We start from the raw sequence: 24,080 nt of genomic DNA on the forward strand, positions 1-24,080 counted from the left end.
TATATCTCTACCAAATTCCCCCTCAATTTTCTGCTTTCTAATCTTCCACACTTTTCTTATAACTCAGGTCTTCTAGGGCCGGCAAAATCCTTGTAAATTTTCTCTATACTCCTTCAACCCGAAATTAATGTAGTTAGGTAATTAGAAATTTATAAAACAGCCCAGGCATCAACAAGAAGAAATGGGACTAAACATTAAACTTTATTTAAATTTTGCAAAACTTACTAACTCTGCCCACTAATTGTAAAAACCCATTTAAAGTTGGATAACTTGCAGAATTCATCTACTATCCTTCTTTAATAAATTTGGTTTAAAATTTGAAAGTACTTACATATTAAAATAGTCAAGGTCAAGAAATGAAAAACAGTTATGGCGATAAAATGGTAGACCTGCACCTAACAGGTTACAAGCTTCTAGTTCAGTTTCTCGCCACCTCTCTCCCCCACCCCCCCCGCCACCCAATTATGCTCAGTTTTATTAATATATGTATTTTCTGAGCTTTTACAGACCAACGCTTAATTTTAAAATTAGAGCAAATGCCTCCCTATTTTATGATCCCTTGACAATAACTTTTTGTCATTAAGCATATGCTATAGATGAGAAATGGATGAATAATGTATGGTGATGATCACACAATTCCCAGACACACAATGAAGAGTATGATTTGCTTGCCACCTTGGTAGTAGGTACAATCATTCTCTGGGTTGTTGTTGGTGTCCATGTCCTGATAAGAGGTACTAAATTGATTTTTTCCATAGTCACACTGGTATAAAGGAACCGTAACCTCCACTTCTTGCTGCAGAGAAGGCTGTGGACTAACTTTCTTCCTTAGGACTTTGAGGGATGAATTCCGTTCAGGGATATCTGGAAGCAGTTCAGTTATAAGTCTGTGTAATATGCTGTTATCAGGTAAACTCCCACGCCTTTTTTCTGCTTTGATGTGATCATAGATATCTTTTAAAGCAGAATCCAGGGCTTCGTACACTGATTTAGATTTTGGCTTTTCAGGTTTTTTTTGGGCTGGCAGAGCCTTTTTCCTTCTGAAAGGCACCGGACTGACCAGGAAGGCAAGCTTTGACAGGTTGGAGTCAGCTTCGGGTTTCTTTGAAGTTGGTTTCTTGTCTTGATTTGCCCTCTCGTGTTTCAGCATAGTGGTGAACCTGGTGTACGAGGCTGGACACCTGCCCTTGCAGGAGCTGAGAAGGTGCTTGTGATGGTGGAGATGGTGACCTGAGCCGTAAATGCTTTCTGAAGATGTGAAGGAATAATGATCAAAATCACTCTCGCTGCAGAATGAGGAGCCTTCAATCGGCATGTAATCACTGAGGTCAGACACCACAGCCTCATGGTCACTGTCCATCTCAGCACTCTCAAACCGCGAGGCCAGTTTTGACTGATTTTCATTTGTTATTTTGATATGAATTGGCATCATAGCTTTGGACATGCAATACTGTTGCTGCATAGTAGACAGTTTCCTGCCTTGATTTTCCTCATCCAGTAAAGATTCAATGGATAACCGCCGCCTTGGGAAGATCCTCTTATTGGAAGCTGTATAGGAGGCTTCCGATAAAATTGCTTTGTCCAGGTTGGGCATAGATTTTGACTTAATAATTTTCTCAAATTCAGAGATTCGGGTCGGCACCATGTCTCTTGGTACCTCACTGGAGAGCTCTTTCCATTCTGAAAAGATGCCCCTGTGCTGTTCCTGTTCGTATTGTAACACCCTGGACTTCACGGTGCAGATGACATCTGGGTTTATCAACTCCTTGCGATTTATGTGGTGCATTTTCTTGTAGAGCTTCAGGAAGCCTTTGCCACCACGAGCTGATTTGCAGCGAATCCGTGGCCTGTGGGGCTTTGTGCTCACGGTTCCATGTGGCGACAGCCAACCTCTAGAGTATTCACCCTTGGCCTGCTCTTCACAGAGTAATGACACCATGCTCTCAGACTTTATCTGCTCTTCCTGAACCTCTTCATAGTCACTCTGCAGTAGATCGTCGTAGCTGCGGGACTTCAGTTTCGGTGAGGTCCGCTCCTCTGTGCTGCTCCAAGCTTCTGCATTTTGTCGATTCAGCTGCCAGCCATTCTTGAACAGAACAGACCGTTTTGGGCTTGGTGTAATTACAACCAAAGGCTGGCTAAGGCGACTACTATAACCTAACTCAGGAGAGGAATTCTGGTTTTGCAGTACATAGCTAAGTGGGCATTGTCTGCTAATATCCCCACCTTTCAGATCCAGAGAGCAGCATGATGAAAAAGAGACAATTCCAGAATTAACTAGACATACAAGACAGTGTTTCAGTAGCAGAAAATCAGTAAGAAAGGCAAAGAAGCAAGAAAAGATAGCATGAACATAATAACTTCATAATGTACATCACTATGTCTGCGAAGTACAGGCAGTAAGATCCATAATATCCATTTCCATTGGTTTAAAGCCACTCCAATATGACTTAATGTTACACAAGGTACACCTATTGTTTTTTCTTTCACTCATAGCTACATTGGCCTTCAGTTTTACTTTTTCCCTTTTATGTATAAAAATTGGGCTTATAAAGCAAAGGTGCTGATCAATCAGAGTTCCCTGCAATCCCACCTCTGCCTCCTACCTTATCCAACCCAAAATCCCCGAGCATTCAGGAGGGGATAGTTCATAGTTAATTGGCTTAATATTTACTCTCTACTTTGTTGCTATGAGCTCACTGATGTCTGGTTTAGTCAAATTAAAACTGTGCCATGTTTATTTAATTGTTAACAACATTTTCATGTTTGTAATATGGGCAACAAAAATAATTATATAATTATTTAAAATTTGCCTTGTGTTAACATTGTAATGAGATGAGTATGCTGTGCCCTCTAGTGGCTGTTTCATAGGTAATTCACTACCATATAAACTATCATAGTAGTTCAGCAGTAAGGCACAGATTTATTAGAACAATCATTATTCTGATGGAATTTACTTATAAAGTAAAGGTGACATTTTCTCTTTGAAAACTATCGGTTTTATCTCATTGCTATTTCAATTGATGCATGAACAATACTGTAATTAAGTGATCACACTACTTTGCTATCTACAGGCAAAGAACAGATTATTGAAAGTTTAGTAAAAGCGGCAGACTAAAGCTCCGACAGAAAATAAACAACGCTACACATATGTAACCTTTGTAAACAGCCCATAGTTCCTAAACTTGCAGAATTCTTCAATATTTTGTTTAAATGTTCAGATGTATTGCAATACAGTACTCATTGGTTAACATGTCTCACAAATTATCTTCAGTGCAGCTAAAAACTGATGAATTATATAGCTTTTCATAAAACACAAAGGACATACTGCAGTAACGTTGAAAATCGCTGACCTTATGAGTGAATGGAAACTCCACTAATATCCAAATTATTAGTTCACAAAGTGTATCACTTGATAAATAAAACAATTATCAGCATTTTCAATGGAAAACCTTGGCAATAATTCTGGCAAAATCAAACTAGTGAGTTAAATTATTATTTGTTGGACTGTCTGAATAACAACTAGATTGGAAGACAAGTTGCATGCAATTTAGCTTCACAATATGGCAGAGGGTCCAAACAGTTCCACAAAAAGGCTGAAGATGAATTGTTTTGGCTCTATTCATATTCCTGACCCTATTCTGTACAAGATGTAAGGGAGAAGAGACCTATCAAAATAAAAGTAAATGCAGCCCTATAAACCTCTCAGCTTTATTATTTCAAATTAAATTATTGAATTATAGATGTAGTTAGGTAACAAAAATTCAACTTACTAATTTTTGTTCCAGCAGTGAAACCTAACCACTTAGTTCTCAGAGACAACTCTGTAAAATCTTACCTTGGTATTTCAAGCACAGGAGGATAAAAGAGTTTCAACAAAATTGTTCACGTATTTGCATGGACACAAAAAAACCAGTTTTGCTACAACCTATCTTGCCTCTGGAACTCAGTGTCTGAAAGGGAGGGTGGTGTAATCAGAAACACTCAAAACTTCTGAACGAGAATAAGATAGCTTCTAAAAAAATAAATTGGAGAGTTATTGGGAAAAAGCAGGGGACTGAAATTGATTGGATCGTTTGCTGAGAGCTGGCGTCGACCTGAGTGACTGAATGCTCTTCCTCTGTGCTGCTCAATTCTATGAGGTGCACAGAGGCATTCTTGCTAAAGGCAGAATTAAAGGCAACCACATTTAACTCAGCAAGGGTCAAGAAAGCTCAGTCAATTCCCTGCTATATTTGCATTTTTTTTGGTAAAAGGAGCATTTCATTCAGCAAAGTGACTAAATATTTCAACTTGTTAACTCAAGCCACATTTTTTCTTTCAACTTGAGCAAATTGCATCTACAGTTTTATTCCTTACCTTTAACTCTTGATGGTGAAGATGGTGAAGAATTGATTAAAGACCTCCTGGGTATTCCATGGAGATCAATGCTGTTCTTCTGCATAGTGTGATCACTCTGTGCTCTTTGATGGTTCACTGAAGGCTCAGACTTCCGTCTCTTTCTGTAGTCACTTGCTGAATTTGTGCCACTAAACAACGGATTGAATCAGATTGATCACATCACTGTCAAATTGAGTTTTTCTACTCTCACAGTTTCTCCTTAATTACTTTTTTTCTCAACATTATGGCAGCGGAATAAAATACAGTAGAACAACCTGCATCTGGCTTCTTTGGCAACACATCACAGGAACCAGTCTCCTCTCTATGGACCTTCTATGATCTATACTTCCCACTGCCTCAGTGAAGCAGCCAGCATAATCAAAGACCCCACCTACCCCAAACATTCTTGCTTCTCTCCTCTCCCAACAGACAGAAAATACAAAAGCCCAGAAACAAGTACCACCAGGCTCAGGGATAGCTTCTAACACACCTCTGGACGACTGTAAATCCATCACTGGACCCCCTGCAGTTTGCTTACCAACCACATACTGGAGCACGGATGCCATTATCTTCCTGCTTCAATGGTCTTACACCTATCTTAGTGAGCCAGGTAGCACTTTGAGAATCATATTCTTGGATTTAGCACCATATGACTTGCTTTATTCAGGAGTAAAGCTCATGGAGATGCAGGTGGATGCTCCATTACTGTCTTGGATACTACCAGTCCAGATGGCCACAGTATGTGAGATTGCAGAGCTGTGTATCAGATACTGTGGTTAGTAGCACAGGGGCACCTCAGGGGACTGCCTTGTCCCCTTTCCTGTTCACTGTCTACACCTCGACTTCAGATACAACTTGGAGTCTGGCCACCTGCAGAAGTTTTCAGATGATTCAGCAGTTGTGGGCTTTATCAGCTGGGGTCAAGAGGCTGAGCACAGAAGAGTGTGTAGCAGTGTGTAACAGTGTGCCTCAAGGATCTGTACTGGGTCCAATGTTGTTTGTAATACATATTAATGATCTGGATGATGGGGTGGTAAATTGGATTAGTAAGTATGCAGATGATACTAAGATAGGTGGTGTTGTGGATGATGAGGTAGGTTTTCAAAACTTGCAGAGAGATTTAGGACAGTTAGAAGAGTGGGCTGAAAGATGGCAGATGGAGTTTAATGCTGAAAAATGTGAGGTGCTACATTTTGGTAGAACCAATCAAAATAGGACATACATGGTAAATGGTAGGGCATTAAAGAATGCTTTAGAACAGAGGGATCCAGGAATAATCATGCATAGTTCCCTGAAGATGGAATCTCATGTGGATAGGGTGGTGAAGAAAGCTTTTAGTTTGCTGGCCTATATTAATCAGAGCATTGAGTATAGGAGTTGGGATGTAATGTTGAATCTGTATAAGGCATTGGTAAGGCCAAATCTGGAGTATTGTGTACAGTTCTGGTCACCAAATTATAGGAAAGATGTCAATGAAATTGAGAGAGTACAGAGGAGGTTTACTAAAATGCTGCCTGGGTTTCATCTCCTAAGCTACAGAGAAAGGTTGAACAAGTTAGGTCTTTATTCTTTGGAGCGTAGAAGGTTGAGAGGAGACTTAATAGAGGTGTTTAAAATTATGAGGGGGATTGATAGAGTTGACGCGGTTAGACTTTTTCCATTGAGAGTGGGGAAGATTCAAACAAGAGGACATGGGTTGAGAATTAGAGGACAAAGGTTTAGGGGTAACATGAGGGGGAACTTCTTTACTCAGAGAGTGGTAGCTGTGTGGAACGAGCTTCCAGCAGAAGTGGTTGAGGCAGATTCTTGGTTGTCGTTTAAAGTTAAATTGGATAGATGTATGGACAGGAAAGGAATGGAGGGTTATGGGCTGAGTGCAGGTCGGTGGGAATAGGATAGGGTAAGAGTTTGGCATGGCCTGTTTCCGTGTTGTAATTGTTATATGGTTATATGGTTATAAGAGCGGTGGACAACATTGTTGAGCGTGGGCCAAATCCCCTGCAGCTCAACATCACCAAGACAAAGGAGTTGGTGGTAGACTTCAGGAAAGTGAAAACATTCTGCATTCTCACCTCCAAGGGATCAGATGTGGAAGTCATCTGGGACTACAAATACCTGGGAACTCACCTGGACCAAAAAAATGGACTGGACTAAAAATACTGTGGCTCTGTACAAGAAGGAGCAGGGCTGACTGTACTTCCTGAGGAGCCTCTGATCATTCAGCATCTGCAGTACTGTGCTGCAGATGTTCCATGACTCAGTGGTGGCCAGCATTCGATTCTACACTGTAGTCTGCTGGGGCAGCAGGGTGTGAGCTGTTGATGTCAAGAAGATCGATAAGCTCATCAGGAAGGCTGGTTCTGTTCTGGGGATGGAACTGGATTCCCTGGTGATTGTATCTGAGAGGAAAATGCTGCAGAAGCTACAGGGCATTATGGACAATCCTTCTCAACCCCTCCATGACATACTGGACAAACTACACCTTTAGTAACAGACTGATTCCACCGAGGTGCACTACTGAACGCCACAGGAGATCCTTTCTCCCTGTGGCTACAAGACTCTACAACTCCTTCTCCTTAAGTATATGGTTTCATTGCACATCTGTATTTTGCACTATTACTTTTTAATGCACATTTTGGATTTTTTGTACCTCAATGCTTATATTTCGTATTTTAAAGTATATATTTCTGACTGAGCAACTTTGCAACAATAATTCCCTTCAGGATAAATAAAGCTTTATCTTATATCTTATCTTATCCCACTGATAGCAGACTCTCGAACAGATCTCTTGTACAGTAAGATAAACTCTTGGCCTTACAATCTACCTATGATCTTGTACTCTATTGTTTACACTTTTTCGGCAGCTATTGCACTTTATTCTGTATTGTTATTGTTTTACCTTATCCTAGCTCAATGAACTGAGGAATAATTTGATCTGTATAAACAGTATGCAAGACAAGCTGTATTTTGGCACATGTGACAATAACAAATCAATATTATTACCAATATTTACATCACGAACTCTTAACTTTGGAAGTCAGTCATTTGAGCTCAATTCATGAACAATGTGTAATATGACCAGGCAATGTAAGATATTTAATCCATAGACACCAGCCATCTGGTATTCAACCCGGTAACTTCAACTCATGCATGGAGCATGTTGAATAAATAATGAGGATTTATACATCATTTAGTGAATATTGATGTGGGAAAAGTTGTAATATCCATAATCAAGACAAAGTTTAGAGGGGCATTTAAAAACATAATGGTTAGTGGATAGAGCTGTAATCACTATTTTTGTTTTGAATGCAATTCTCTTTAAATCAAGAAGAACGTATTGTACAGAATTTTTTTGTTTTCAGAAAAAGATATCTCACAGAATTCTTCTCATAATTCAGGCATTTGGTAGAGAGAAATGTGCAGCAATGACAGAAACTGGACAAACATTAGGAAGCAAAGGATTGAAGTTAAGGTGCATTTTACATTGGAGAGAGTAAGAAGTAGCACATCAAAAGGAATCCTGTTAGGTTGACTTTTGCTTTCCATTCATATGTTTTTTTTCCTTTTGAGTTGTGCAGATGAAATCAAATTTACTGATGGTGCAGAAGCTTATTTGCAGAAATGAAGATTTTTGTTTTCAAAACTCCTTGCAGGAAATTTTGTTTATTTTTTTAATAAAATTGAAATACAGCCCAGAATAGGTCCTTCTGGCCCTTCAAGCTGTGCTGCCCAGCAATTCCCCAATTTAACCCTAGCCTAATCAAGGCACAATTTACAATGACCAATTAACCTACCAACTAGCATGTCTTTGGACAGTGCGAGGAAACACACATAGTCACGGACAGAACGTACTAACTCCTTACAGGACCGTGATGCCCTGAAGACCAACAAGTTCTCACAGATGGCAACATGGTAATGAGTCAGATAATCTGTTACTGAGACATCAATAGAGTTAAAAATGGAAGGAAAGGGAGGAACTTCTTTCATATAATATTGAAACCACTCCCTACCACCACCATCAGCTTCCCGCCCCCAAGATGCCAGAAGGAGAAATGAAGTGACTTCTACAAGAGATCCTACTGGGTGTCATGGCCTGAGGATGAAAGACACAAGCAGATTTTGAGTCATTTAGCATCTCCTTTTATGGAATATGTGGATGCATTTGAGGGCCATTCACAACCTTTGGGAAGTGGAAGCCAAAGCTTTGGATTCCAAAAGGAAACAGACAGTCTAGTATAAACACAAAGTAGGTTTTGGAAAATATGATGCAATATATTTTGAAAAGAAAACATGTACTAGAAGTGTAGACTAAAATGAGGGGAATGGCTGAACATGTGAGGAGCTGGCTCAAATAGATAAACTAATGCAGCAGCAGCTTGTATCTTCTATCATGCAGTACAGAAAGAAAACATTATGCATTTCAGGAGACTATTAAATAAAGTCTGGGCACTAAGCAATAGTCAGGAAAGTGGTCAAAAGCTTAGTCAAAGAGTTAAATCTGAAGGTGCACCTAGACATGGTAAGCTGATTTGAGAATGAATTCTATGATAAGGGCCCATATAGTTCAAGGTCAGAGGATCTTCAATGAGTAAAATGACCCCTTTTGGGATCAGTTTTGAGTCTACCTCACATTGCATAGTTTGTCAAACTTCTCTGGAGTAAACTTGCTCAAAATACTTCTGACTTTCCTGAAGAATATTGAAATGAAGGTTCAGAGCAAGTCAGCACAATAAAGTAAAACTCTGAAAATACATCATGCTTGAGACTTGGTAGTGCTCTACTAGCAGATTTTCTGGACCATTGGATGTTATTTAATATTAATTCACCAATACCATTTTAATGCAAAAACAGAAGTTCTGGAAGAACTTAGCCAGTCAGGCAGCATCTATAATAAGACACGAGTCAATATTTCTTCAGAACTCATCCAGAACTGACCCAAAACATTCAATAGTTTCTTAAAGCATTTCTATTTTTGTCCCAGATTCCTGATCTGCAGTCTTACTTGTTTTACATTTGTTATATTCCCTTTTTTAATATGCCCTACTCTATTGTAGTAAATTTCCCAATAAACATAGAAAACATAGAAAATAGGTGCAGGAGTAGGCCATTCGGCCCTTTGAGCCTGCACCGCCATTCAGTATGATCATGGCTGATCATCCAACTCAGAACCCTGCACCAGCCTTCCCTCCATACCCCCTGATCCCTTTAGCCACAAGGGCCATATCTAACTCCCTCTTAAATATAGCAATGAACTGGCCTCAACTGTTTCCTGTGGCAGAGAATTCCACAGATTCACCACTCTCTGTGTGAAGAAGTTTTTCCTCATCTCGGTCCTAAAAGGCTTCCCCTTTATCCTCAAACTGTGACCCCTCGTTCTGGACTTCCCCAACATCGGGAACTATCTTCCTGCATCTAGCCTGTCCAATCCCTTTAGGATTTTATACGTTTCAATCAGATCCCCCCTCAATCTTCTAAATTCCAACGAGTATAAGCCTAGTTGATCCAGTCTTTCATCATATGAAAGTCCTGCCATCCCAGGAATCAATCTGGTGAACCTTCTTTGTACTCCCTCTATGGCAAGGATGTCTTTCCTCAGATTAGGGGACCAAAACTGCACACAATACTCCAGGTGTGGTCTCACCAAGGCCTTGTACAACTGCAGTAGTACCTCCCTGCTCCTGTACTCGAATCCTCTTGCTATAAATGCCAGCATACCATTCACTTTTTTCACCGCCTGCTGTACCTGCATGCCCACTTTCAATGACTGGTGTATAATGACACCCAGGTCTCGTTGCACCTCCCCTTTTCCTAATCGGCCACCATTCAGATAATAATCTGTTTTCCTGTTTTTGCCACCAAAGTGGATAACTTCACATTTATCCACATTAAATTGCATCTGCCATGAATTTGCCCACTCACCTAACCTATCCAAGTCACCCTGCATCCTCTTAGCATCCTCCTCACAGCTAACACTGCCGCCCAGCTTCGTGTCATCCGTAAACTTGGAGATGCTGCATTTAATTCCCTCATCCAAGTCATTAATATATATTGTAGACAACTGGGGTCCCAGCACTGAGCCTTGCGGTACCCCACTAGTCACTGCCTGCATTCTGAAAAGGTCCCGTTTATTCCCACCCTTTGCTTCCTGTCTGCCAACCAACTCTCTATCCACATCAATACCTTACCCCCAATACCGTGTGCTTTAAGTTTGCACACTAATCTCCTGTGTGGGACCTTGTCAAAAGCCTTTTGAAAATCCAAATATACCACATCCACTGGTTCTCCTCTATCCACTCTACTGGTTACATCCTCAAAAAATTCTACGAGATTCTATGAGAATCTGGTATGTTTAAAGGGACTGTTATAAATAGGGTATTAATTATTTAAAAAAGCATTAGAACTGGGGCCCTAGTCAGTTAAGTGCAATCCTGGGACCCAGTGAATTAGAAGGAAGTGTAGGAACCAGGCCCTTGCTGAGTGAGAAGGGAGTGTGGGAACCAGGCCTTTGCTGAGTGAGAAGGGAGTGTAGGAACCAGGCCCCTGTTGAGTGAGGAGAGAGTGTGGAAACCAGGCCCCTGTTGAGTGAGGAGAGAGTGTGAGAACTGGGCCCTTGCTGAGTGAGAAGGGAGTGTGGGAACCAGATCCCTGCTGAGTGAGAAGGGAGTGTGGGAACCAAACCCCTGCTGAGTGAGAAGGGAGTGTGGGAACCGGACCCCTGCTGAGTGAGAAGGGAGTGTGGGAACCGGACCCCTGCTGAGTGAGAAGGGAGTGTGAAAAATGGGCCCTTGCTGAGTGAGAAGGGAGTGTGAAAAATGGGCCCCTGCTGAGTGAGAAGGGAATGTGGGAACCGGGCCCCTGCTGAGTGAGAAGGGAATTTGGGAACCAGGCCCCTGCTGAATGAGAAGGGAACACAGCAATCATCACTCAATGAGCCAAAAGGAATTTTCAGTCGGATAGCAGACAGTGTCTTACTGTACTGAAATAAAAACATAATGGTAGAAACACTCGGCAGACTAGACTTGATGATGAAGGGTCTCTGATTTGAAATGCTAGCTGTTCTTGTTTCTACAGATGCTACCCAACCTGTCTGCAGATACAGGAGTCACAATCTCAAAATAAAGTGTACATAATTCAGAATGGAGACGCGAATAATTTTTTCCACCCAAGGGGCTGTAGAGGCTTGGTTATTAAGTGTATTAAAAACAGAGATTGATAGAATTTAAGAGATAAAGAGAATTGACTATTAATTAGCAGTGGTTAGTGTAGGAAAGGCAAATGTTATTTAGATGATTCCACAGGCAACTGTGCTAATAGCTTTACAGCATTGTATCACAAAATATTAAAATGAAGAAATTTTAAATTACTCTTTAGAAGATACAACTAACTACATAATGATTCTGTCTCAAAGAATTAATGGGACTTCAGTGTGTTGATTCAGAAAAGAGTAACCAAAATCTGCAATAGTAAACACATTAAATCACTAACATCTCTCACAATTTTTATAGTGATATATATTTAGATGATTAAAATCACTTATTTCATTGAAATAATAGGGGAACATAAATAAGTGAACTGCTGCAGGTACATTAAAAAGTTTAGATTTAGTTATTGAGACACAGCGTGGAACAAACCTTTGGAGACATGCCGTCCAGCTTTCCCCGAATTAGTTGTAGCCAAATCACAGGACAACTTGCAATGACCAGTTAACCTACTAGTTAGTACATCGTTGGACTGTGGGAAGAAACCAGAGCTCCAGAGAATGTACAAACTCCTTACAGGAGGCAATATTTGAACCTAGCTTGCCTGTACTGTGCAGTGCTGTGCAAGCTAGTACATTATTGTACCACCCCTAAATTATGATCGTTTGCTATTTATGTTAATTATGAGCTCCATTAATTCATTTTCAAATAATTTAAAAGGATATTAATAACTATTATCTAATGAACATTCATGCCATGATGTTCAAAAATTAGGTTCAATTACCTGGATTAATGTTACATTGCAAAATATTGATGGAAATAAAAGCACTGTGCCACTTCTCTCCCCAGAATTGAAAAGTTCCACCCCAGGAAGAAATTGCAGTTAATTTATTCTTGCACCCTCTCTCATGCAATCACACCCTTACTACAATGTGGCAACCAGAGCTCTCTCAATATTCTAGTTAAGGCTTAATCAATTTTCTAAAAATTTAAAGTTGTGTCAATTCGTCCTTGCTAAAATTTATTTAAAAACTGCAGATGCTATAAATCTGAAATAATGAAAAACAAAATGCTGAAAACCTCTACAGCTCAGACAGCATCTGTGGAAAGAGTGAAAGTTAGAGTTTCGAGTCAAAGAATCTTCAGAACTAAGAAAAGAGTTAATCAAGGTAGTAGATAGTATGGGAGAGGGCAATCTGTGAACAGAAATAAGGTGATACAATGTAGTCACTGAGGAGCAGCCAAGCTCCTTGGCTGTGTAACATTAGCAGCACATTACACAGATAAAGCAGCTTTACCGCTCCTTGCAACACACTCAAAATGCTGGAGGAACTTAGCAGGCCAGGGAGCATCTAGAAAAATAGTACAGTCCACATTTCCGGCCAAAACACTTCCGCAGGACTACTCCTTTATTGCTACATTAATCATAAGCAGTTTTATTTATTTTTATTTAGACCCTTCCAGCCCAATGAGCCATACCACCCAGCAACCCATCTATTTAACCCTCGCCTAGACAGAGGACAATTTACAATGACCAATTATCCTATTAATCGGTAGGTCTTTAGAATGTGGAATGAAACCAGAGTACCAAAAGGAAACTCACGAATTCCAATACTGAATACTGAAAGGCCTAGGTGGTGTGGGCATTCAGAGGAGGTTTCCAATGGTGGGAGTGTCTAGAACTAGAGGCACAGCCTCAGAATGGAAAGATGCCACTTTAGAACTGAGATGATGAGGAATTTCTTTAGCCAGAGGGTTGTGAATCTGTGAAATCCATTGCCACAGACAGCTATAGAGGCCCATGTCATTTGGTATATTTAAAGCAGAGGTTGATAGGGCATCAAAGGTTATGGGGAGAAGGCAGGAGAATGTGGTTGAGAGGGAAAATAAATCAGCCATGACAGAATGGTGGAGCAGGCTCAATGTGCCAAATGGCCTTATTTTGCTCCTATGCCATAAGGTCATTATTCGGCTCTATTCGAGAAATTCCATTTGATCTACCCATTGCCTTCCCCCACCTTCTCTGCTAACAAGACTAACTTTTTTTTCCAGTTATAATGAAGGGTCTTTGGCCTGAAATTTTAACCACATATGCTGATTTTACTGCTGGCTTTTATACTCTATAGTCAATAGACACAGGAAAAAGATCCTTCTTATGTGATTAAACTGTATTATAAAACTGGGTACATATGCACAATCTGAAGGAAAAACTAGAGACCCCCCCCCCATGTCATTTAAGAAATAAAGCATGTTTTATTTTTAGTACTTGGATTCCTGATAAATAATGTAGCTTTAATATAATTTTATTAAATATGAATAACAACATATTAATGCAATACAATGTCTAAACCTTTATGCCACCATTCCGAGAAGTATAAAATAACATTATCTACTGAAGCTTACCTGTATGATCTGTCCAATGTCTTTTCTAATGCTGGATTGTAAAACGAAGTCTGCAAGACAGCCAGGTGTAAAGACAGGATTAGTATTGCATCAAAAGAACTGAAGTCACTGCAAAGCCATCCTAATGCATCTGTTATTCCAGTGGTTTAGAAGGCAAATGTAAAGTTAGATTAATACACACACTTGTAATATATATCACACAAAACACAAACAACAAATGGCTGTCATGGCATGAAATTCTACTTAACCTTAAACTGCCACGCAGGATGACTGTGAGATGGCAAATAACTTTAATATCATCCCATTATTCGTCACCCAAACTGGAAAATCTTTATTAACGCAAGTGCAAAATGCATGTAAGTTTCTGGTTGGTGACCTTGTCCACATCCTGTTGTCAACAACTATTCTTGTTGACACACTTCTTGTAACACTTGACAGAATCATGATGCCCAATGTCATCTGAACGGTCATTATAAATATATCTATCCATTGTCTTAACAGTTTCTAGCTAAATATTGATGAACTGTTAGACTTTGAACATTGAAGAATTGTTGAGGGAATTTATATGCCAGGATTATCAATAAGTCTAACCTTTATAACAGTTAAATTAACGATGGATTTCAACAAAAAAAGAGCAAATCCAACAAACTTGGTTAAATAATACTTTTTTGTAAGAACTCACAAAGGTAGTGAAAATGGGAATTAGTAGACACAGCCTTTCTGAACTTAATAAAGGCCTTTCATAAATGACCTCATTCTAGTTGAAAGCACAATATACCAACACGTACTATTAATTGAAAAATTGTTGCAGTCTGTAGTGAAGGTCACAGAGTCACACTGCTATAATTATACACCAGAGACACTGGCCCTTTGGCTCAACTTGACCTTGCTGACCCAGGTGCCGTCCTCATTTGCCTACATTTACCTACAAATTGGTTTATATCCCTCCAAAATTTTCTTATTCATGAAACTCTTCGAACTTCTTTCAACATAATTGCACCCCCTTCCTTCACTTCCTTTGGCAACGAATTCCACATACTGCACCACCTTCTGTGTGAAAAAAACTACCCCTTAGTTTCCCTTTAATTTTACCCTCTCACTTTAACCTATGCTCACTAATTTTAGACTCCCCTACCCCTACCCTTGGAAACAGACTGCGATGGTCCATAAATACCAGAGATTCTGCAAATGCTGGAACTCCTGAGCAACACACACACACACACACACACACACACACACACACACAGTCTCAGCCCAAAATGTCAACTGTTTATTTCCCTCCATAGATGCTGTCTGATGTGCTGAGTTCCTCCAGCATTTTGTGTGATGATTCATTTTATCTGCACTGCTCATGATTTTATCAACTTCAATAAGGTCACCTCTCAGCCTCCTTCACTCCAGTGAAAGCAGTCTCTCCTCATAACTCAAACACTCCATTTCTGACAACACTGTTCTGAATCTTTTCTGCACCCTCTCCAGCTAATTCACACCCTTCCTGTAGTATGATGGCCAGAAATATTGCAGGCGCAGTCTCACTAACATCTTCAACAGCTGTACATGACTCAATGCTCTGTATGATGACAGAAATGAGCCATATACCATAAATGCTGGAGGAACTCAGCAAGTCAAGCAGCATCTATAGAGGGGAATAAACAGTTGATAGTTCAGGCTGAGACACTTCATCGGGGCTGGAAAGGAAGGGGGAAGAAGCAGAATAAGAAGGTGGGGGAGGGGAAGGAGCACAAGCTGGCAGGTGATGGGTGAGACGAGGTGAGAGGAAAAGTGGGTGGTATGAAGGGAGATGCTGGAAGAGGATAGGTGGAAGAAGTAAAGGCTGAAGAAGGAATCTGATAGGAGACGACAGTGAATCATGGGAGAAAGGGAAGGAGGAGGGGAACGGAACCAGAGGGAGGTGATGGGCAGGTGAAAGGAGAAGGGGGTAAGCGAGTAATAAGAATAGAGTATGGAAAAAGAAGGAAGGAAGAAAGAAAGGGGTAATTTCTCCCCCCTCAAATTATGACCTTCATCACTGAAGAGAACAAGAGCAGATGTTCTACTTCAAGTTGCACAATGTCACGATCTGGAAGTACACTATATCATCATGATATCATTGCTAATCAATGCAAATTGAAGAAGTACTTCCCTATCTGCAGAGTGGAATACTTTTACCGGAATGACTGAAGTTGCTCAGGAAAGAGGCACATCACTACCTTCTCAGATGATTAAAGGGGAGCAATAAGTACCAGTCTTGATCATGAAAACTGAATACATGAACAAAAATTTAGTTCTTGTGATAGAATTTTCCATCTTACTCAAGTTTTAAGTGAAAAAAATGGAGCAGCAAAGTTAGCTATTAAATGTAAAATGGTTGGTTAGTAATGTATCAAACCTAGTTCTGTAATTTCATTTCCCCAGTGCAGAAACGTAAAATTCAAAGTTCAAACTAAATTTAATATCAAACTATATATACTATGTCATTATATACATTGCTGAGATTCATTTTCTTTCGAGCACACGCAGCAAGTCCAGGGAACACAACAGAATCAATGAAGGACACGCCCAACAGGAGAAATAACAGCCCATGTGCAAAAGACAACAATCTATGCAAATAAAAAAGGGGAAAAAAATAAATAAGCAATAAATACCGAGAACATGAGATGAAGTCCTTGAAAGTGAGTCCTTAGGTTATGGGAACAGTTCAGTGATTGGGCAGGTGAAGTTGAGTGAGGTTATCCCCGGTTCAAAAACCTGATGGCTGAGTGGTAATAACTGTTCCTGAACCTGATGGTACAAGTCCTGAGGCTTCCGTACCTTCTTTTTGATGGCAGCAACAAGAAGAGAACATGATCTGGATGGTGGGTTCTTTGTTTATGGATGCTGTTTTCCCACGACAGGGCTCCATGTAGATGTGCTCAATGGTGGGGAGGGCTTTACCCATAATGGACTGGGCTGTGTCCGCTACTCTTTTAAGGATTTTCTGTTCAAGGGCATTGTTCTTTCCATACCAGGCTGTGATGTAATCAGTCAACATACATTCACCATACATCTCTTGAAGTTTGTCAAAGTTTTAGCTGTAATGCCAAATCTTCGCAAACTTCTAAGGAAGTAGAGGTACTGCTGTGCTTTCTTCATAATGGCGCCTATGTGCTAGACCCAGGACAAATCCTCTGAAATGATAATACTGAGGAATTTAAAGTTGCTGACCCGCTCCACCTCTGATGCCCTGATGCGGACTGGCTCATGGACCTCCAGTTTCCTCCTCCTGAAGTCAATAATCAGTTATTTTGTCTTGCTGACGCTGAGTGACGGGTTACTGTTGCGGCACTACTCAGCTATATTTTCAATCTCCCTCCTATACGCTGAGGATATAACTTAAGAAACAGAATACCTAGAATCAACACCAGACCAAAGAAGAACAAGCCACCCAGTTCATAGATTGTTACAAATCAGTCTAGTGCTTATCAATAGATCCAGAAGTGAGAGAACATTGAGAACACTGAGACACATTTCGCTTCCAGGACAGGAACTATGAAATATTGAGTTTTATTAGGTCCAGAACTTCCTGGAAGTCAAGAATGCCCACCAGCTGCTCCACTGCATCCCTGCCCCTGCTCACTCCTCCCCACCTGCTCGGATAGTGGCTCGGTCTTTAAAGCCACTTCTGAACGGAACAGTACGAGGACCTTGTACCTTAAATGGAAAGCCTGATTCACTGTGTGGCTTTGACACCTAGCTTAGCCAACTCTAAGCCTAAACATTCACAAACAATAAAACAAAATATTTAACATTAATCATACTACTTCAATATTTAAAATATAAGAAAAAACTAGCATATTTGCTTGACAGTACATGGCCTGAAATTCAGCTCTGTCCTTCACAAATGCATTGAACTGCATTGAGTTACTGCAGTTGTAGCCCGTCTAACCTGGCAGAAGCTCAGCAGGCAGATTTTGCAGTGTAACTGCTGAAAAACTGAGGAAGTTAGAACGCTGCTACAGCTTCAGAGAACAACTTAAATGATAAAGCTAAAGGATATTTCTGGAATTCCAGAAAGGAATCCACTCACATGTTTAAAGCCTCAGAACTTTCTGTCAGCAACATAGAGAAAATGTAAACCAATAGTTAATCCTTCAGCAACAAACATTAAATACCGGAGGAACTCAGCGGTCAGGCAGCATCTATAGAAGGAATAAACAGTCAACTTTTTGGGCCAAGACCCTTCATCAGGACTCATTAATCTTTGTTGTTATTGTCTGTTTTCAAGCAATGACGCATGAATGAAGCAATTTCCACTCCTGATGTCCTCAGGAGGATTTTGAGGTCAATTAGCTGCTTTTAAATAGCTAAGTTTGTTTTACTCATGTTCGTCAAGCTAATTGAATGTTGAATGCAGTCAGATAAACTGGGGAAAATTCTTTCCCCTTCTTCAGGTAGTACAATGGGATCTTTTACATCCAACAGATTGGCAGACAGAGGTACAAGAGACTGTAGGTGCTGGAATAATGAGCAACAGTCTGTTGGAGGAAACCAGCAGCTTGAGCACTCTCTGTGGGGAGAAGGATACTGTCAATGCTTTGGGTCCAAACACTGCTTCAGGAAAGCCAGATAGTTTTGCTCAGTAGGACATCCAACAAGACAGTACATCTTTGAGCAACATACAAAATGCTGGAGGAACTTAACAGGCCAGGCAGCATCTTTGGAAAAGAGTAAACAGTCAACATCTTGGGCCAAGACCCTTCATCAGGAATGGAAATAAATGGGAAAAGTCAGAGTAAGAGTGTGGAGGGAGGGGAGGGAGAAGTACATCTTTGACACTGCATAGAGTAAGTATATGAGCCAGCATAGAGTAAGTTCTCAATCAAGGCTCTGGAGGATGACTTCAATCGATAATTTTCTGGCTCAAACAAAGGTTTGCAACCCAATTCCGGATCTCACTTTTGAGCAGTTATACCTAACCAAAAACCTTGGGGGAATTAGCAATGCCAGCGTTATGCACAGAACTTGCACAGAGATTTGCAATTTTGGGGCCAGAGTTACAAAGGAAGCAACATAAAGAAAGTAAACACAAGAGATTCTGCAGATTCTGGAAGCTTTGATCACCACACACAAAATACTGGAGGAAGTCAGCAAGTCAGATAGCACCTACAGAGGGAAATAAAAGGTCACTGTTTTGGCTAATACCTTACATCAAAAGAAAGTAGTTCCCTCTCTACCACTACCAATGCACTTACACCCAGAAACAACAGAGTCAGATAGAAGCCAAAATAATGGAAAAAACATTGATCTAACACATCATCTCTGCTTCTTTCTCTCCATAGATATTGTCAGCTTTTTCTGTTTTATTTCTACTTCCCGCATCTGTGACAGCTTGCATTTTTACTTAGAACACTTCAACTGGGAAGACCAGGGATATTTGAATCTATTGGCTCAATACTCATCATTGTCAGACTGTAACAAAGTACTAATGGCATATTTTGTACTCTTGCATGATTAGAACATTGCTTTTCAAATTTGGCACGGTTTACTCTACAGTATGAAAGTTAATTCAATTTCAATTTACAATGAATGGAACTGCATTACCATTATATCATCTGACACGGGATTCAGGATTTTAATTTGATGCTGGCAGCATCTAACATTACTGAAAGACTATGCCAAAGATTTTTCTCAAGTATTAAGTGTGTCAACTGAACAATGAAGTGAGGTGTCAGATATATCTCAATACACCCTGCAACAAGGTAGTAAGGGAATAGAGGACTTTGCATAAACTGGAAAAGTTCATGCCAAGCTGTTTTATATTTGGATCCATGGATAACCAACTTTTTTGCAGTGTAAGAAGTGGTTGTTCTTGCAAGAGTCGATTTAACTTAACAAGGGCAGGATGGTTTTGGAGGTGGAGGTAACAGAAAGGGTAAGGTGGATGGCTGGTAGAAGTGGAAGACGGGTATGCATGTTTGATATCCACTTTGCTTACCTCTTGTTCTAACTCGCAAGCTTATAAGCACCTGAGGCTTTCCGAAAGTGTCAGGGCAGAAAGAAGAAAAATTAGGTTCTCCTTTAACTCTGCCTCTGGTCTAACCAACCATTACCATCAGTAGAGATTCAAGTTGTTTCTGGTTACCATTTTCAAACAATTCTGTTACTGGAACTGTAAGAGGAACTGCCTTTAGAAGATAATGCCAAATTGGCACAAAGGAAAATCAGAAAGAAAGATGAACAGTAAGCAGGGGGGGGGGGGGGGGGCGGAGTCTAGCCTAACCAACCAACATGGCACACCCTAACCAGGAAGTAAATAATAGTTATAGGGGAAAACACCATTCAGTATTCAAATGGCAGGAATATTTTGACTAAAAATTTATTTTTCTGGACTCGCATTATTGCCAGTTAAGACATTCCTTTAATTGGGAATGATCTGTACTGTAAACCTCTGGGATGCATGGACTTTGGCAAATGCTTGATTGTCAGAGTGATGACAAGCATGGCAGCTCTTCCCTCTCTTCTGAATGACATGTTTTTGTATGGATTGCCACGTGACAATGGATTAGATTCAAAATTGTACCTCTGCATTTGATTCAAAGCTGTAAGGTCAGCAGCTTATCTCCTCACCAATTGACTCCTTCCCACACAGCAGAGAGCAAAGTTTCCAACATAAAAGTGAAAAGAAAATCAAAGAACATCATTGCCAAGGTTGTTCTAAAAAATTAATTTGCAGTAAATGGTGCCTCCTCACAACCTCAGAAAAATGCAGGTTCTTAACTAATGTCATGCATCTGGCCATTAAGTGCTATGCAGGCAGAAATGGCAGCAAATGAAATGATCAATTCACATCCATATTTGACTGAAGGAACTGACTGGTCAAGACATTAACGGTTTCATTCCTTGACTAATCTTTTATGTCCAATGCAGCAGGCATTGCAAAATAGTTTAACACTTCTGTTTCTTCACTCCAATAAAAATATTTGAAGGATGGGCAATGATTCTCTCTTAATGGAGGACTCTGCATTTCGTTACTAGCAATTCCTTGGATCAAAAGATAGTTAGGGTCCGATATCTTGCACACAAGACAATTCCAATTTAAACTCTGAAGAGGGATTAGTTCTTATGGACCTGATTTTATATACGCAAACCTGGTGCAAGATAGTTAAAATAATAGAATCACTCATCCCTTTCAATCCCACTGCATTTCCGCTGTTAACCCAAGATTAATGGAACCTGCAGAAAGGAAGCAGGCTGCATGTGAATCAGGTCTGCTGAGAGCAGAGAACTTGACTCCTATTGCAAACCTTGTCCCATGTAAGGGAAAAAGCACTGGCAATCTCATTATGCTCACACAATTAAGTTTATGACAGATCACTTCCTGAACCCCTGATTACCTACAGGCTGCTGTCCTCCCCCACATCATCACTCCCATGCCTAGCCCACTTCCTTGACACTGGAGAAGCAAATCTCAGAATATTAGCTTTCAAGCAGTTCCCTAGCAGATCACTCTGGCTGGGTGTCACACAGAAAACTGGATATCTAAATAAGCTCTTTCAAATCACATTGGCAGGATCACCACATTCCTAGCCTTACTAGGCTGGCTACTTTGTACTAAACTACTGGCTGATAGGTGAAAATTAAGGCTGGATGTTCAGGTCATCAGCACAAACTCTGAATCACTATACTGGTTAAGACTGAAGTAGGGGGGGAGGGAACATCGACTCAGACCATGAGAGGCCTGCGTCGGGCATTTTCATGCCTTACAAGGCGCAGATTGGAAGTCTATGTGGGGCGCCACTCCTCGCACAGACTACAGCAATGTGTGATTAAGTGCCTTGCTCAAGGGCACAAACACGCTGCCACAGCTGAGGCTCGAACTAGCAACCTTGAGATAACTAGACGAACGCTTTAACCACTCACGTGCCCAACACTGAAGTAAGGTTTGACTCCTTCACTTTCAAGGAGTGTCAGTGTTAATAATTTAGCATTAATGTTGGTCACAAGTGAACAATGCCAGCACATCTAGTTCAGAGCCAGTTTTAGCTTGCAGATTGTGACCATTTGGAACTAGTAGGCTACTGTGATGACTAGAACAGATAACTTGCAAACCACATTAGGTGTGCTGTGTTTGGATTTTCAGAAAGCTTTTATTAAGTCCCACACAGGATAATATAGTGACGATATACTGACATCAAAGTTCAAACCAAATTTATTATCAAAGTACACGGATTGAGAGGTGGAAATCGGACAGAAAGCAAAACGTGAAAATGAACAGATCCTTTCCTTGTTGGCAAGTTGTGATGACCCGGCTACTACAAAATTAGTGCGTGGACCTCAGATGGACACAATCTATATCAAAAAATTTGGACTAAACGTTATATTTGCAAATTAGCTGATTATACCAATCTGGGGTATTTGTACAAATGCTTTAAGGCAATATGTATAAGCTAATGAATGGACAGAAACATACCAATAGAACACAATGTAGAAAAATGTGAGGTCAACAACACTGGCGAAGAGTAAAGCAGCGCATTTGTTAACTAGTAAGAGACTGAGTTAATGAGATGTGGCTGTCTTTGTACAAGGAAACGCACAGGTGCAGTCAGCAATGAGGAAGACATATTATATGTCTGCCTTTATTAAAGGAAGATTTGGTTACAGGAGTAAGGAAATCCTACTGCAACTGTACAGGTCTTGTGAACCGTGAAGCTGCAGTCTTGTGTACAGTTAAGGTCCTAAGAAAAGATGTACTTGCTACAGAGGGAGTGCGGTGAGAATTCAATTCACTAATGACGAATGATGAGTGTGTTCTTTAAGAGCAGGTTGAGTGGATTGGGACTGTATGTCGAAGAGTTTAGAAGAATGAGTGAAGATGCCACAAAAACCTATAAAACTGTCCAAAAACTTGACAGGTTAGATGCAGGGGCAGTGTTTTCCCTAAGAAGTCTATTTACCAGGCCACACAGTTGTGAATAAGGGGTAGGCCATTTTGGCCATTTTATGAGGAAATATTACTTTGACAAACAGTGATCCATGTGGCCTTGAATTACCCAGGCAGCACAAATACCTATGTCAGGATGCTGTTTGTTGACCACAGCTCAGTGTTTAACACTATCATTCCTACAGTTCAAATCAAAAAGCTCCAGAACCTGGACCTCTGTACTCCCTCTGCAACTGGACTCTCAACTTCATAACCGGAAGACCACAATCTGTGCAGACTGGAAATAACAGCTCCACCTTGCTGACAATCAACACTGGTGCACCTCAGGGATGTGTTTAGCCCACTGCTCTACTCTTGTTAGACCCAGGACTGTATTCCAAGGCACAACTCAAACGCCATTCAGAAATTTGCTGATGATATAACCATTGTTGGCAGAATCTCAGATGATGTTGAGAGGGTGTACAGGAGCAAGATATACCAACTAGTTGAGTGGTGTCGCAGCAACGGTCAACTCAACGTCAATACGACCAAAGAACTGACTGTGAACTTCAGAAACTTTAAAATGAGGGAACACACACCAGTCCTCATAGAGGGATCAGAAGTGAAGAGAGTGAGCAATTTCAAGTTCCTGGGTGTCAATATCTCTGAGAACCTAATCTGGTTCCAACATACCGATGCAGCTATTAAAAAAGGTAAGACAGTGGCTATATTTCATAAGGAGTTTGAGGAGATTTGGTACATCACTAAGAACACTTGCAAATTTCTACATATGTATTGTGGAGAGCTGCATCACTATCAGGGGAGGGGGGTATTACACAGGATCAAATTAAGCTGCAGAGAGTTGTAAAATTAGCCAGTTCCATCATGGGCACTAGCCTCTGTAGTATCCAAGACATCTTCAAGGACCGGCAGCATCCATCATTAAGGACCTCCACCAGGACATGCTCAGGAAGAAGGTAGAGAAGCTTGAAGGTACACACTCAATGAGTTAGGGTAAAGAACCAGCCATGATCTTATTGACTGACGAAGGAGGCACACCAGGTTGAACAGTTGACTAATACTTGCATTTGTTATGCATCAGCAGAGCAGGCTCAACCTGTGGATGACACACTTCTGGCCCTATTCCTTAGGGTCTTATTACTGCTCTTAGAGACTGGAGTGAACCTCAGCAAGCGCCA

The 24,080-nt window shown here is 40.6% G+C and overlaps 2 protein-coding genes across 12 annotated transcripts in view; both read right to left on the minus strand.

Annotated features, from left to right (window-relative positions):
• The window catches only part of LOC140197591 (sorbin and SH3 domain-containing protein 2-like), a 369,773-nt gene that overhangs the window by 41,699 nt on the left and 303,994 nt on the right, over nt 1-24,080 (minus strand). For all 11 annotated transcript variants that reach the window (XM_072257764.1, XM_072257760.1, XM_072257763.1 and 8 more), the window contains 2 exons: nt 13,983-14,032; nt 4,360-4,529 (listed from right to left, as the gene is read on the minus strand). In XM_072257764.1, the coding sequence (XP_072113865.1) occupies nt 4,360-4,529; nt 13,983-14,032 (220 nt within the window). The remainder of the gene's footprint in view (nt 1-4,359; nt 4,530-13,982; nt 14,033-24,080) is intronic.
• Nucleotides 493-2,419, minus strand: LOC140197459 (sorbin and SH3 domain-containing protein 2-like). Its single transcript, XM_072257421.1, has 2 exons — nt 2,395-2,419; nt 493-2,277 (listed from the first exon to the last, which is right to left on the minus strand). Exons 1-2 carry the CDS (start codon nt 2,417-2,419, stop codon nt 629-631), a joined length of 1,674 nt encoding a protein of 557 aa, XP_072113522.1. The 3' UTR covers nt 493-628.

Source organism: Mobula birostris, chromosome 5, assembly GCF_030028105.1.
Source record: "Mobula birostris isolate sMobBir1 chromosome 5, sMobBir1.hap1, whole genome shotgun sequence".
NCBI lineage: Eukaryota > Metazoa > Chordata > Chondrichthyes > Myliobatiformes > Myliobatidae > Mobula > Mobula birostris.

Coding starts and splice junctions, on each gene's coding strand:
- LOC140197459 (XM_072257421.1), bottom strand. CDS start 2,419: ATGGATATTATGGATCTTACTGCCT. Junction 2,278..2,394: donor TATTATGGATCTTACTGCCT/GTACTTCGCAGA, acceptor TTGTATGTCTAG/TTAATTCTGGAATTGTCTCT.